The following is a 14,843-nucleotide window of genomic DNA, read 5'->3' on the forward strand; positions in this document are numbered from 1 at the left end:
TCCATAAATTTTTTCTTGTTTTTGATGGTTTGTAGAAAAAGGAAAACAACAAAATAACCGATTTCAGAAGAACCAAAAATAGCTTATTTAAAATTTGCAGGAAAAATTGAAAAAAGGGCAAACTTTAAAAAAAAAAAAAGACAAAAAAATCTCGAAAATGTTCTATAAAAAAAAGAAGTCTCTGTGGCATGATTCGGCCCTCTTCCGGGAGTTGGCTTGTGGGGCCCATACGTGGCCCACACCATTACGAGTTGTGGGACCTGTTGAGCTGATGGGCCTTAATAGAGCGGACTACAAATGGGCTGAGCCTATTCCTTCATAGATGGACCACTTTTATACGAAGCTCGAAGCCGTCTCTATAAGAAGGCTCAGCGTCGCTCCTGTATTGCCGGCGCTAGGGTTTGGATTTAGCGTACGAGGAGCTCCAGAGCCTCTCTCTCTCTCTCTCTTTGGCCGACGCTTCCGTTCCTTCGTTCCTCGTTCTTCTCCCCTGATCGGTCATGGCAGAACAGGTCAGATCTCGTCTCCGCTTTATGAACTTTTCTGTTCTGTCACGACCACTCGTCTTCTTCCTAAAGGGAAAAATCCCTTCTTTATTAGTTTAGATGTGTGGTGTTTTGGCGTGTTTGATTGATGTATCGTAGTTGGGATTGTTAGCGCCTCGGTTCTGAGATCCAGCTATTTGAATGGAAGAATGTGTTGAGTGCTGCAGTTTAGCATACATGATAGGATGCCTTTTTACATTTGGAGAACTGAAATAAGACATCTATCTGACTTTATCTAATGGAGTGTTAGAATCAAATAGGAACAAAGAACCAAAACCAGATGCGGGCAAGTAGGATCAAGCTAAAATGATAAAGCTGAAGATCAAAACCAATTAGAATAATAACACCAAGATGTAACGTGGTAAAACCCTCAATTGGTTGAGGGAAACATCCACGGACAAGCATGAAGGTATTCGCCATAAAAGATGAGATTACAACATTCTCTTTAATACAATGAAAAACAACACCTCTCTTGTAATAGGAGAAACTAAGAAGGAACCAAATTATTCCTCTTTCTTCCCTTTCCTTCCCTATTCCTCGCTGCACTTTGCACTGGATTGGATTTAATTCGGATGCTGCATCTCAATGACTTGGCACGAGAGGGGAGAACTCCTTCCCTCGTACATCAACAGGAGATGAGATGGGAAGTTGCAACTCCCCACATTGCATCGGAGGATGCAACTCCCTCGTCCATGTGGGTGCAACTACCCAATCACACAGAGGTGGTTGTGATTGCCTCCTCAGTTCCTTTTTTTAGTTTTATCGTTATCTCTTCATAATCTCCCACTTAAAACAAAAAATAAAAAGGAAATGAAAGCCTTCATCCTGGCTTGTCAAGTCTTGTTGCTTACGTCTCCGCCAGGCCATAAGATCTATTGCACACGAACTTATTTGTGTTGATTGTCTTTGTTATAACATCTGCTAGGCTGTTCATTGTGTCGATCCTCTATTATTTTTTGTGATACCATCCTCCATTGTTTCTTGGACGAAGTGATATTAAACTCTTATGTGTTTTGTCCTGTAATGGAAGGTTGGATTCTTTGCGATATGTAAGGCACTCTAACTATCATAGTACAAGAGAATAGCCTCCTGCTTATGCCTAAGTTTCTTTAGCAACCTTCTAATACAATTTTTCTCCTTGCAAGCTTGTATAGTTGTCATGGACTCTGCTTCTGTAGTAGATAGAACTACCATAGGATAAACCAAATTCTTTTTTTCTTTTTTAAGCAAAACCCTCTAGTTGGAGCATATAAATCTCTTCTTTAAGTTCATCATGAAGAAATGTGGTTTTCAAATCTAATTGTTCTATATGTAAGTCAAATGTACCACATAAAGCCAGAATTATTCGAACTGTAGTAAGTCAAACAATAGGGGAAAATATTTCATTAAAGTCAATACCTTCTTTCAGAGCATATCTTTTCACCACCAGTCGTACACGATGTCGCTCCACTTGATCATTGCTCTCTCTTGATCTTGTAATCCCATATGTTTTCGATGGCTTTTCTTCCTTGCGGTAGTGGGACAAGTTTCCAAGTCTTGTTTTGTGTAAAGCTTCAATTACTTTTCGTATTGTTGTCATCCACAAAGATGCATCTGGATTACATATAGCCTTTTGAATAGTTGATGGCTCTCCATTCTTTGTTAGAAAATCATATGCACATTGTCTTCGAAACATACTCATTATGATAAGTCGGTGGTACCCTTTTACGAGTTGACCGTTGAACTTCTAGAGTCTCGGATTGGACTAGCACTTGTTTATCATGCTTCGATGCTACTTTAGAAGAATCCTCTTCCACCTAAACTTCAATAGTTTTTGAACTTTTGATCTTTGTGCTATCATTTGCATCTTTTTATAAAATTTCTACAAAGATGACATCTCTACTGATGATTATCTTATGGTTAGTGGGGTCCTGCAAGTGATATCCCTTCACTCCATCAACAAAGCCCAAGAATATGCACATTCTGGACTTGGAATCAAGCTTCGTTCTTTTTGTGGCATTATATATTATATATGTCGAACTGTCACGAATTTAGCTGGTTTTGCTTAAGTCGTGCGGCACCCTTGCGTGTCCGTCCGCAAAGGTCAGCCTCCCCGAAACCTTCTATGGTCCCTTAGGACCTACAAAAAAGAAAACGGATTAGAGAAAGCGCCTCATTCAGGATCTATAAGCAATCATTTCTGTAAACACTTCATAGCCAATGTAAATTATAAACAAACTTTACAAGCTCTGAACGATCGCACAACAAAGGGTCCAAAATGGTTCACTACAGATCGACATCTCTCACAAATGTCCACATGACACAACCTTTATTTACAAGCCTAAAACGATCACCAAACCCAACTAAACGGGAGTTGTTAAGCCTTCGACCGTCCCTCTACATGCTGTGCAAAGCATGAACAAACCAAAAGACACGGACATAAGCATTACATCGAACACCCCATTTACAATTTTATCCGTGACATTTTCTCCTACTTATTTCTTCGACGTCCTCGTCGAAGCCTTTGCTAACGTTGCAACTCATCGCTTTTGCTGAGTCTTTAATCTTTCGCTTCAACTGCAATGCGTATCTTGGCTCTCAGCTGCTCTTCGCTGCTATTGTTGAGTAGTCAAACTGTTAATCCATCATGCTGTTTCAACTTTTATCTGATGTAAAATTTGATGCACGCACGAAAGACCCACCTCTGCAATACCATGACATTTACTCCTTGAATCCATAGTCTTTTTTGTCATCGTGTTATTCATCGAAGTGGAGCTCCCAGTAGCTCTCGATCATACCTCTGTATGATATAGTCCCTCGCGAGACTAGATTCGTGTGTATTGCATTATCACGAATTGTTTCACCACGATCCGCTACACCATGTCGTCTCCTAGTGACATCTCTATTGCATTATGATCTTTGTGGGATGAACTCGAATTGTGATCCCTTCGTGTGTGGCCTCTGTCAACACATCACAAGGCTTCTTCCGCATTCGATTGTGTTTGCTCATTTGGTAATCGACCTTCGTCCACCCGTTCTCGGGTCACACCTAGATGAAGCATCGCTTTATGACAATCCATCGCCTTGTAGCTCCCGAAGTCTATCGATTTCGTTGAAATTGGTGCACCATTGTTTAAATCCTAGCCCTCTGCCCTTATTAGCACAATCTTTATCGCGCACTACTTCTTTTATGACAACTTGAATGGTAGCATTGTGGCATATTCTTCAAGAGTATTCGTCTCCGCATCTCTTGTCCTGTGTCAAGGCCTTCTAAACCCAACTTTGTCTCCGTAAGTTGAGTCGTCTTGATTCCTCCATCAAATACTTCTTCGAGATAAGGTGCATGTGCTTAGAAGCTCCCTTCGTCTTTGACATTATGCAAAATGAGTGCGCTCTATCAGAATGAAGGACCCATAGAATGACATGATCCCGCTCTTGTCTCTATAAGAGTTCATGCCTTTGACATCTTGTCACGACCTTAGCTGGTTTTGCCTAAGGCGTGCGGCACCCTCGCGCGTCCGTCCGCAAAGGTCAGCCTCCCCGAAGCCTCCCATTGTCCCTTGGGACCAACAAAAGAGAGAACGGGTTAAAGAGAACGCCTCAATCGGGATCCACAAGCAAACATGTCCGAAAAATACTTCATAGACAATGCAAATTACAAACAGACTTTACAAGCTCTGAATAGTTGCACAACAAAGGGTAAAATGGTCCATTACAGACCGAAAATCTCTCGCACGTGTCCACATGACACAACCTTTATTTACAAGCCTAAAGAGGCCACCAACCCAACTAAAATGGGACTATTAAGCCTTCGGCCGCCCCCTTTACATGCTGTACAAGGCATGAATATGCCAACAGACACGGACAGATATAAGCATTACATCCAACATCTTGTTTAGAAGTTTGTCCGTTACATTCTCCCCCACTTATCCCTTCGACGTCCTCGTCGAAGCCTTTGTGAACACTGCAACTCTTCGCCTTTGCTGAGTCTTCAATCTTCCGCTCCAGCTGCAATGCGCCTCCTGGCTCCCAGCTGCTCTCCGCTGCTGTTTCTGAGTAGTCGAACCTTTGATCCGCCATGCTGCTTCAACTCGCCAATGACTCTGACTCTGGTGTGGGGTTGGCTGAGTTGTATTGATCCTCGTTGATTCCTGCGGATCCACCAAATGAAGGAAAAGACCATCCTTAGTGCGCCAGTCTCTCAAAATTTCCACATGCTGCTTGAACTGGGTGGATGCTTGTTGGAGCTTTAACGAGCATCGCCTCGCAAACTTCTGAAGTTTTGGGTCCTTCCTCCACAAAATCTGCTCATTGACTCTTCTTTCAGTTAGTTGTCACATCCAAGTAGGTTCGCATCACTTCCGCTTTCGATTGGCATTTCGTTGGGAAATGAGGCGGACAATCTACTCTCAGTAGCACTGATCACCGTTGGTGAGGATTTGACAACTATTGTCTTCCATTATCTTCGAAGGGTCTTTGAACTTGTGCAGCGCTCCTCTGCTGGATAGATAAGAGAATTGGGGTACTCGGTTTCGCCCATTCTCTTAAGAGTTGAGAAGGCAAAAGTTACTTGACTTCGCCCGCCTCCTCGAGGTTGTACTTCATGCATCGAGCTGGTTACTGGCCTTCGCCTGCTCTTTGCTCACACTTCTGAAGCACTTGAAGTGTTTGCACTCCTTGCGTTGAGTTAGTTACTGTGATTCATCTTCTCAATGCCATTGAACTTCTGGAATGCAGGAAGTTTTCACCCCAACTTGGAGTAATTCTCTGATAGATGAGGTCGCCTCTGGGATTGTACCGTCTTCTCCATCAACCCTGCCGCCTACTCCACTGAGTAGCAAAGGTACAGCACCGCGTACTGCCTGCTTCGTTCCTTGGTCGTGCACTCTTGCATGACCCGAAGTCCTTCACTTACGGCTATCTTGATGAGAAACTTGTTGACATCGGTCTTACGAAGTTTCTTGGCCTCTGCCCTTCAGCCTTGTCTCGGTACTTGGAGATTGCCTCTACATGCTCCACCTCCTCGGCCCCTTTCACGACCAAGCGCTCTCCCTCCGTGAGAGCAAGGGATCAATGACTTGCACGGAAGTCCCGCCTCTGCGGTACCATGGCGTTGCCATGCCCATGGCCCTACTATCCGTCGCCTCGCCTCTGTATCCCTTTCCTTCACAATCAGTAGAGATGTCTCCGTGGCACTCCTCTGAGTCCACCTCCATTCTAACTGATGCTTGATTTTGAGTAGCTAAGTCCCTCTGGACTCGTCGTCGCTTCCTCGCCCCTTTCGACCCCCTGCTTCAACACCACTGTGTTCTCCAAGCAGTCCGTTTGGTCGATGGAAAGACAGACTGCAACTCTCATCCATGGCCTCTGCCATCACGTTGTAGAGTTTGCACCGATTCTGTTCTCCTTAGCTTCCTTGGTAGCAACGTTCGCTTACTCGACCTTGTTCTCTGACTTGTCGGGCTCCCTTAAGCGAATATGAGCTCTGGAGCAGTCCAACTCTCCAGTTGCTTCGATCATACCTCTGTATGATCAAGTCCCTCCCATGGAACTCACTGGTACTTGCATTCGAACTTTTCCCTTGGTGGAACCCAGCCCCCATATGCTGATGACCAAGGTTTTCATCCGATGCAAAATTCGGTGCACGCCCGGAAGACCCGTCTTTGCGGTACCATGGCTTTCACTCCTTGAATCCATAGCCCTTCTTGCCGTCGTGTTGTTCACCAAAGCGGAGCTCCCAGTAGCTCCCGATCATACCTCCATATGATCTCATCCCTCACGGGACTATGTCGTGTGTGTCGCATTGCCACGAACTGTTCCACCACGATCCGCTGCACCATGTCGCCTCCTGGTGACATCTCCATTGCATTCTGATCCTTGTGGAATAAACTCGAATTGTGAACCCTCCATATGTGGCCTCTGCCAATACATCGCAGGGTCTCCTCCACCTTCGATTTTGTTCGCTCCTTTGGCAATCGACCTTCATCCACCCACTCTTGGGTCACACCTAGATGAAGCACCGCTCTAGGACAGTCCGTCGCCTAGTAGCTCTCGAAGTCCACCGACTTCACTGTAATTTGTGCACCATTGTCTGGATCCTGGGCCTCTACCCCTACCAGCACAATCTCCACTGCGCACCGCTTCCTTCATAGCAACTCGAATGGCAACACTGTGGTATATTCTTCAAGAGTACCCGCCTCTGCGTCCTCTTGCCCCGTGCTAAGGCCTTCTGTACCCAACTTCGCCTCCGCAAATTGAGTCGCCTTAGTTCCTCCATCGAATGCTCCTCCGAGATAAGGTGCATGTGCCCCGAAGCTCCCTTCGTCTTTGGCACCATGCAAGATGAGTCCGCTCTGTCAGAATGAAGGACCCAGGGAACAGCATGATTCTACTCCTACCTCTGCAAGAGTTCATGTCCTTGACCTCTGTCTAGGGAAAGCGCTGTGCCTCTGCTCCATGTTCCAACTTCTATGCTGGCTCCCTTCATGCGGCTTGGGTACTTCGCCAAGTTACACCCAAGTTGCTTCGCTCCTCGTTTTTGCATTGAGTCGATGGTGGCCCTCGCGCCCACCATTCCACGGGTCAGCCCTCCCTTGAGTTGCTTTGGGTCGCTCCCCCACTTGATCTCGCAATGCATCCACCAATGCATTCTCTCGAGCGAGATCATGCGACAACTCCTCGCTGCTTGCTCGGTCCATTGAGCTTCGTGGAGTTGTTGTTTATGAGGTACTTCCTCCTCAACATGTGAAGTCCGTCTCACATGATTCTCCCTCTGGAGAGCCGAGACTTATCCCTCCTGGATAACTGTCCCGTTGGAGCAACATCTCTCTTCGTTTCGGAGACCACCATCCCCTTGGACTACTCCGATCTGCTGAACAAACTGTGTATTGTTCTGCCTCTTGCAAATGCACTTGCTAGATTGCGCCTCCACGTCAATACAGCCACCGTTGCACCCCTCAAGGCCTAGCAACATGCTGAACTCGTTGCACACTTCAGCCTCCTCCGGACGTATCCTTCGCATGCCGAAGAGTAAGTTTCAATGCTCCATGGCGCCGAGTCTCGACTGCCTTGGGATGGCCACGAACATTCCATCGTCCGCATACAAGCCCATGCATGAGTACCGAATTCTTCGAGTTAGCAATTCCCCTCACCTCTGTAAGCTTTGCATAACTCTTTCGGTCGCTAAGCAACTCATTCCACTTTGCATGGTCTCGTCCTTTTGCCAAGCGCCTCGCTTGCCTTGAGCACCATCAAGTAAAGTTGTCAACGTTGAGCCGTAGCTCAAACTCAGCCATCCCAACCTTTGTGCGCTCCGCATTCTTCCAAGCTTGCCTGTTCTCGTGGTGCCTCTCGCGCGAAGGGTTGGCCATTCCTCTGAATGCCAATGTCAGATGCCCGCTCCTTTGAGCGACTCTTTTCCCTACATCTCCATGCTCGTTTTCCCTCAAACGGTCGCGCGTTGCTGACTGCCCTCCATGCAGCCCCGCTAGGTCCCCCACGTTTGCATGTCAAGTGTTTCTATGAGTGCTTGTCCCGCTCTGATACCATAATGTCACGACCTTAGCTGGTTTTGCCTAAGGCGTGCGGCACCCTCGCGCGTCCGTCCGCAAAGGTCAGCCTCCCCGAAGCCTCCCATTGTCCCTTAGGACCAACAAAAGAGAGAACGGGTTAAAGAGAACGCCTCAATCGGGATCCACAAGCAAACATGTCCGAAAAACACTTCATAGACAATGCAAATTACAAACAGACTTTACAAGCTCTGAATAGTTGCACAACAAAGGGTAAAATGGTCCATTACAGACCGAAAATCTCTCGCACGTGTCCACATGACACAACCTTTATTTACAAGCCTAAAGAGGCCACCAACCCAACTAAAATGGGACTATTAAGCCTTCGGCCGCCCCCTTTACATGCTGTACAAGGCATGAATATGCCAACAGACACGGACAGATATAAGCATTACATCCAACATCTTGTTTAGAAGTTTGTCCGTTACAATCTGTCCAAGGAAAGCTCTGTGTCTCTGCTCCATATTCCATCTTCTATGTCGGCTTCCTTCATGCGACTTGGGTACTCTGCCAAGTTAAGTTGCTTCGCTCTTCGATTTGCATTGAGTTGATGATGATCCTCACTTATGCCCACCATTTCACGGGTTAGCCCTCTATTGAGTCTGATCTCTATATCGACTCCAAGTATGCCTTTATTTGTGTTGCCTTGGATCTATCCCCCACTTGATCTTGCAATGCATCCCCCAATGTATTATCTCATGCGAGATCATGTGACAACTTATCGTCACTCGTTCAGTCTGTTAAGCTTTGTAAAGTTGTTTTGAGGTACTCTTCCTCAACATGTATGGTCTATTGCACATGGTTCTCCCTCTAGAGAACCGAGACTTATCCCTCCTAGATATCTTTTTCATTGGAGCAACTTCTCTCTTCGTTTCATTTTCTCTAAAAGTTTCGGTGACCACCATTCCCTTGTACTACTCTGCCTTGTTGAACAAACTGTGTATTGTTTTGTCTCCCGCAAACGCACTTGCTAGATTGCGACTCCACGTCAATACAACTCTTGCTGCATCCCTCAAGGCGTAGCAACATGTTGAACTCACTACACACTTCACCCTTCTACGAACGTTTCCTTCTCATGCTGAAGAGAAAGTTTCAATGCTCTATGGCGTTAAGTTTCGGTCGCCTTGAGATGACCACGAACACTCTATCGTTCGCATACAAGCCCTTGCATAAGTATTGATTTCTTCGAGTTAGCAATTCCACTCACCTCTGTGAGCTTTGCACAACTCTTTGGATCGTTGAACAACTCATTCCACCTTGCATAGTCTCATCCTTTACCAAGCGCCTCATTTGCAATTGAACACCATCAAGTATGGTTGCCAACGTTAAGTCGTAGCTCAAACTCAGCCATCCCAACCTTTGTGCGCTACGCATTCTACCCAGCTTGCTTGTCCTCGTAGTGCCTCTTGCGCGAAGGGTTGGCCATTCCTCTGAATGCCAATCTCAGATGCCTGCTCCTCTGAGCGACTCCTTTTCCCTACAGTACTCGGCACACCTGAGTGTACCGCTCGGTATACCGTACCGTACCGGTACCGAGCCCAGGTCGAAATACTGGTACGGTACGGTATTGCGAACCTTGCTTTAGGCCTTCTTCTGACATATGTCTTAGTCTTCAATGCCACAACATTGTAGATTCTTCTCCAGAGTTAGATGATGCAACATATTCATTTGTCTCTTGTAGTGTTTCTCTCAAAAGTATGTATTGATCAAGGTCTGCAATTTCGTACCGTATCGGAGTTTCGGCGTTCGCTCGGTACGGTATGAAACTATATACCGAGCGGTATACCACTCGGTATATATATATATATATATATATATATATATATATATATATATATATATAATTTTTTTTTTCCCGCCCGGTAGCGGGCTATCCGCGTACCGGTATATCATCGGATCGGTATGTACCGCCCGTACCAGGCGGTATCATTCGGTATTACTTACCTTGGTATTGATTAGTAGGGATCTTCTCTGTCTTTATAACAATGAATGCTCCTCTGACAATCTTCATAGTCCCATTTTCAATAATGAGTCCTGCAACCAAGCTCATCCAATTGTCCAACTGATGGTAGATTTTTCTTGAGACCTTTGACATGTCGTACCCCTTGAATAGTGCAAACCTTGCCATCTTACATCTTTATCTTGATGTACCAATGTTGGTAATCTCCAAGGTATAATTATTATCCAGAGAAACAGATCCTCCTGAGACAGGTTGATATTAATGGAACCATTCTTTTTTGGAGGTCATGTGCCAAGATGCTGTTGAATCTACTAGTCAAACATCCTCAAGCGCTTTTCTTCCTTCGAAAAAGGTTGTTGCCTTGCCATAGAACACTTTGCCTTCACTTGAGGTACTAACCGTGCAACTCCGAGAATCTTTTGGATTAGTTCCTTTCTTTTTGTCTATGTTCTTGTTCTTCACACACTCCTTGATGTGTCCCATCTTGCCATAGTTATAGCACTTGATATTCTTTCTTCTTCTAGACTTTAATCTACTATGTCGATTTCCTCACTGGCACCACGCTCCATTGATCTACCTCTTGTTATAAATAACGCCTCAGCTTGCTGCAACATCACCAATCTGTCTTTCTTGTTTTTGCATCTATTTTCCTCTTCTAGAATTATGCTGCAACAACATCAAAGACTAAAGTGGTTGTGTTGATAATGAGTTGATCATATTAATCAGGTAAACTCTAAAGAAGAAGCTCGACACATTCCGTCTCTTCAATATTATGCTCCATGGTAGAAAGTTGAGAGAACAATGTATTAAGAGTGCTGATATGTTCCGTTACCGATGTGGATTCCAACATTCGAAGAGTGTAGAGTCTTCCCTTTAAAAAAGCCTTGTTGTGAAGTGACTTGGCTTCATATAACCTTGTCAGAGTATCTAAGATCTCCTTTGCTATTGTATTCTCTATGATACTTGATATAACTCCATCTGCTAATGCCAGGTGCAAGTTGGCGATTGCGTTGTCATCCATCTCCCCTCCCATTTTTTATCGTTCGTGAAATCTTTGGGTCTGTCTCCAGTTGCCCTTAGGCAATTATCCTTACTTAGAATTGACCTCATCTTCATCTTCCATAGGGAAAAATTACTTATGTTGAACTTATCTATCTCGAACTTTGTCGCCATTGTTTGACTTGATCTGCTTTCCTCCTTGAACTGACCCCCTCACTTTTCCCTGAATAGTAACTCTGCAACCTTTGGGTCTTTTTGAACTGTTGGCTTTGCTACCACTATTAGAATAAAATAACACAAAGATGTAACATGGTAAAACCCTGAACCAGTTGAGGGAAACATCCACAAGCAAACTAAAATGTATTCACTATAAAAATGAGATTACAACCTTCTCTCTAATACAAAGAGAAACATGATACCTCTCTTGTACTAGGAGAAACTGAGAAAGAGGAACTCACAAAAGGGAGAAACCAAGAAAAAACCAAATGAAGTAGAAGATTTCCTCTCCTCATTGTGCTTTTTCTTCCTCTTTCTTTCCCTATTCCTCAGTGCACTCTGCACTGGATTGGATTTAATTGGGATGCTGCATCTCGATGCCTTGTATAGGCATGAGAAGGGAGAACACCTGCACTCATATGTCGGGAGGAGATGAGATGGGAGGTTCACCTGCACTCATATGTCGGGAGGAGATAAGATGGGAGGTTGCAACTCCCCACATTGCAAAAATGCATGGGAGGTTGCAACTCCCTCATCCCAATCACATGGACGTGGTTGCAGCTGCCTAATCATCTCTTTTTCTTTTTGTTTTATCTCCTCACATAGAGGTGGTACCATTCGATTAAGATTGCAGTTGTTAGTATTTGAGTGTCAGTTACTTTGATCAAGACAATAGAGGTGATATTATTTGATTAAATTTGAAGACACTGAAACTAAGACATGTCTTTGGCTTTATTTGTAATTATCTGCAGCTAATTATGAATTATAATGCAAGGTTTGACCTGTAAAATAGTGCCTTTTCATTTATGTAGTGAACATGTCTAGAAATTTTTTTGGTGCATTTTGTGCCTAATCAATTATTGAGGATCGTTTTGATGAGGTCGGGCATGTTTCTAACCGTCTTATATTCGTTGTACAGACAGAAAAGGCATTCTTGAAGCAGCCAAAGGTGTTTCTATGGTATAAATAAGGACAAGAGCTTAATATCAGTTGTTCTGATTTCTGAAAGAAATCAATGTTGAGAATTTAATATTTTATTTTAACAAATGTTGGTAATTTGCAGCTCAAAAAAATCTGGAAAGGGAAAGAGGCCTGGAAAAGGTGGTAATAGATTTTGGAAGAGTATTGGTCTTGGCTTCAAGACCCCCAGAGAGGCTATTGAAGGTCTTGACTCTAACATGTTTTTCCTCAGCTTACTTGAATATAAGCTTAAGTATTGTGATTAATGTGTTCTTTTTATCCTTTGGTTTCATTCTAGTTGACCATGCTGTTTTTGTGGCCAATTGCTACATTTTGTCTTCTTCTTTCTGGAGTGTGTTCATCATCTTGATGTGGTTACATGCTATCTTGCATTGTTTTATTGCGTTAGGAGTCCAATTAAAAAAATTACAACGCATACAATAGTTTGAGTCATATATAGAGTTAAAGGAGATTCTGTCATCATTGGTAAGGTTTCATGACTTATATTTGGCCACCATCATGAACGACTGGTTTCATTCTACTTGGTGCCTCTGTGCTAGGATAAGCTTTCCATCAAAAAGTGGAAGTTTTTTTTTTTTTTTTATTTCCAATGATTCTTGCCTATCATTCTATGTCTGCAAATGCTAAAGACAGCTATTCTGAAAAAAAAAATTGTCTTTGGGGAGATGAAACAAAGGTGCATTATAGTGCATTGTGATGTTTAAGTGGGAAGTTATGATCTAACCAACAGAGAATGCCAATCATGAGAATGACTAGCTAGTACATAGTGACTAACTAGTTGAGATACCCTATGTGAAGCAGCTGCAGTGCTCATGTTCTAGTGTTTGTTATTGTTGTTATGACAATGGATACAGAGAACAATTTCTTACATTTGTTTACAAGAAACTGGTGTCCATGCCCTTAGCATATTTGGTGGATTTTAAAGTTGCATTTCTTTGAGCTCCTGTGGAACCTTAGTAATGAATCAACCAAGCAACCTAGGTTGTTAAAATTTCAGCTTGATCATGCATATTCATCTTTCTTGATGATGGCAATCTTGGACCTCTGTCCTTCGATTTGAAACTGGTTCATTCATATGCTTGGGCATTCAACATATTTCATTTTGGTGTTTTGTGGCATTTTGTCTTCGACTTCTTGGTTTTGCGAGGTTCTTTAACATATTTCATATGCAAGGTTCTTTTTTTTTTCTTTTTTTTTTGACTTATCACACAGTAAGTTAATCTGGATGTTTTTGGTATATCCTTTGGGTATTTGTAATTGTTAAGGATTGTTTTTATTTTAACAAGAAAGTGCCATCTTATAACATTTAGCAAGAGCCGTCAGTTTGTGCAGCGCCTGCTGTATTGACTTAAATGACTGGCTAGTTGTAAATTTGTTTATTTCTTTGTTTACAAAGTCATAGCTTTAACCAGCTTCAATGGATATGACCCACGTTTCTCACTCTCTTAAACATGACTGTGTTGTTTGCAGGGACCTACATTGATAAGAAATGCCCATTCACTGGGAATGTTTCAATTCGAGGTCGCATCTTAGCAGGCACATGCCACAGTGCCAAAATGAACAGAACCATCATCGTACGCCGTAACTACCTTCACTATGTGAAGAAATATCAAAGGCAAGCAAGAAACTGCCCTGTTGTCATTTCTAATTGCTACTTATAGGGATTAAAGATGTTATTTTCTTGCCTTAGATACGAGAAGAGGCACTCCAATATTGCTGCACATATATCTCCTTGTTTCCGTGTGAAGGAAGGTGACCATGTTATTATTGGTCAGTGCAGGTGAGCGTTATTTCTTCATATGCTGGTAACAAAAGATATGTTTAACCTATTTCTCTTTATGTTGGTTCTGTTTTGATTGGTTAATTTAGAGAACAAAGATTTTTGCTTACTTGTACTTGGAGATTTGAGAGATCTTGGAATTTTTTAACCACATTGATTTCTTAGTGTTATTGGATGTTGTCCAGGCCGCTGGCGAAGACTGTTAGCTTTAATGTACTAAAAGTCATCCCAGCTGGATCAACAAGCGGTGGTGGGAAGAAGGCCTTTGCAGCAGTTTGAATTTTGCTAGAAATGCCTGAAAGTTTTGCATTTTGTGGTGGACTATGTTCAGATTTCTGATAGTTTGGTTATGGTTAGTTCATTTTATTTTGCAAAGTGTGGTAAACACCAGAAAGTTATTTCGGATTTTGTTGAAATGATAAGAGAATGGAGTAAAACTTGTACTCAATGCCCATGGAATTGATTGAGATATGACTGTTGTTCCTTGTTTTATGGGTTGGACATGTTTGGTTCGCAACACATATTTCACGGCCATGCTGGTTTTGCCAGGATGGTAATAGTCAGACTGTAATGGCACAAAACTCTGCGAACAGTAAAGACGGCCAATGTTTGGTCATCATAGGTTCCTACAGTCCTCTACAAGACACGATGGAAGATCACGAGGGATATCTCAGGGTCTCTCTGCCATCAGTTTTGTTTTTGTTGTTTCGAGGAATAGGAGATGGTTTAAAAAAACATTTTGTTTTTGCTTCTACCAAATTTTGAATTGGAATGTTATCGGTGTCAGCTGGTTTAATCGGTGAAGATTTTGATTT

General features: G+C 43.2%; 1 protein-coding gene across 1 annotated transcript; it reads left to right on the forward strand.

The window, feature by feature from the left end:
• The first annotated feature begins 362 nt into the window (after window positions 1-362).
• Window positions 363-14,499, forward strand: LOC135607355 (small ribosomal subunit protein uS17-like). Its single transcript, XM_065099117.1, has 6 exons — window positions 363-512; window positions 12,187-12,227; window positions 12,331-12,431; window positions 13,719-13,863; window positions 13,939-14,028; window positions 14,214-14,499. Exons 1-6 carry the CDS (start codon window positions 501-503, stop codon window positions 14,305-14,307), a joined length of 483 nt encoding a protein of 160 aa, XP_064955189.1. The 5' UTR covers window positions 363-500; the 3' UTR covers window positions 14,308-14,499.
• The last annotated feature ends 344 nt before the right edge of the window (window positions 14,500-14,843 follow it).

This window comes from Musa acuminata, chromosome BXJ2-3 (assembly GCF_036884655.1).
Source record: "Musa acuminata AAA Group cultivar baxijiao chromosome BXJ2-3, Cavendish_Baxijiao_AAA, whole genome shotgun sequence".
Taxonomy (NCBI): Eukaryota; Viridiplantae; Streptophyta; class Magnoliopsida; order Zingiberales; family Musaceae; genus Musa; species Musa acuminata.

What these genes read in the sequence shown, in the direction of transcription:
- LOC135607355 (XM_065099117.1), top strand. An exon ending in CAGCCAAAGGTGTTTCTATG is followed by an intron (nt 12,228 to 12,330) that starts GTATAAATAAGG and finishes GGTAATTTGCAG; the next exon opens with CTCAAAAAAATCTGGAAAGG. An exon ending in GTTATTATTGGTCAGTGCAG is followed by an intron (nt 14,029 to 14,213) that starts GTGAGCGTTATT and finishes GATGTTGTCCAG; the next exon opens with GCCGCTGGCGAAGACTGTTA.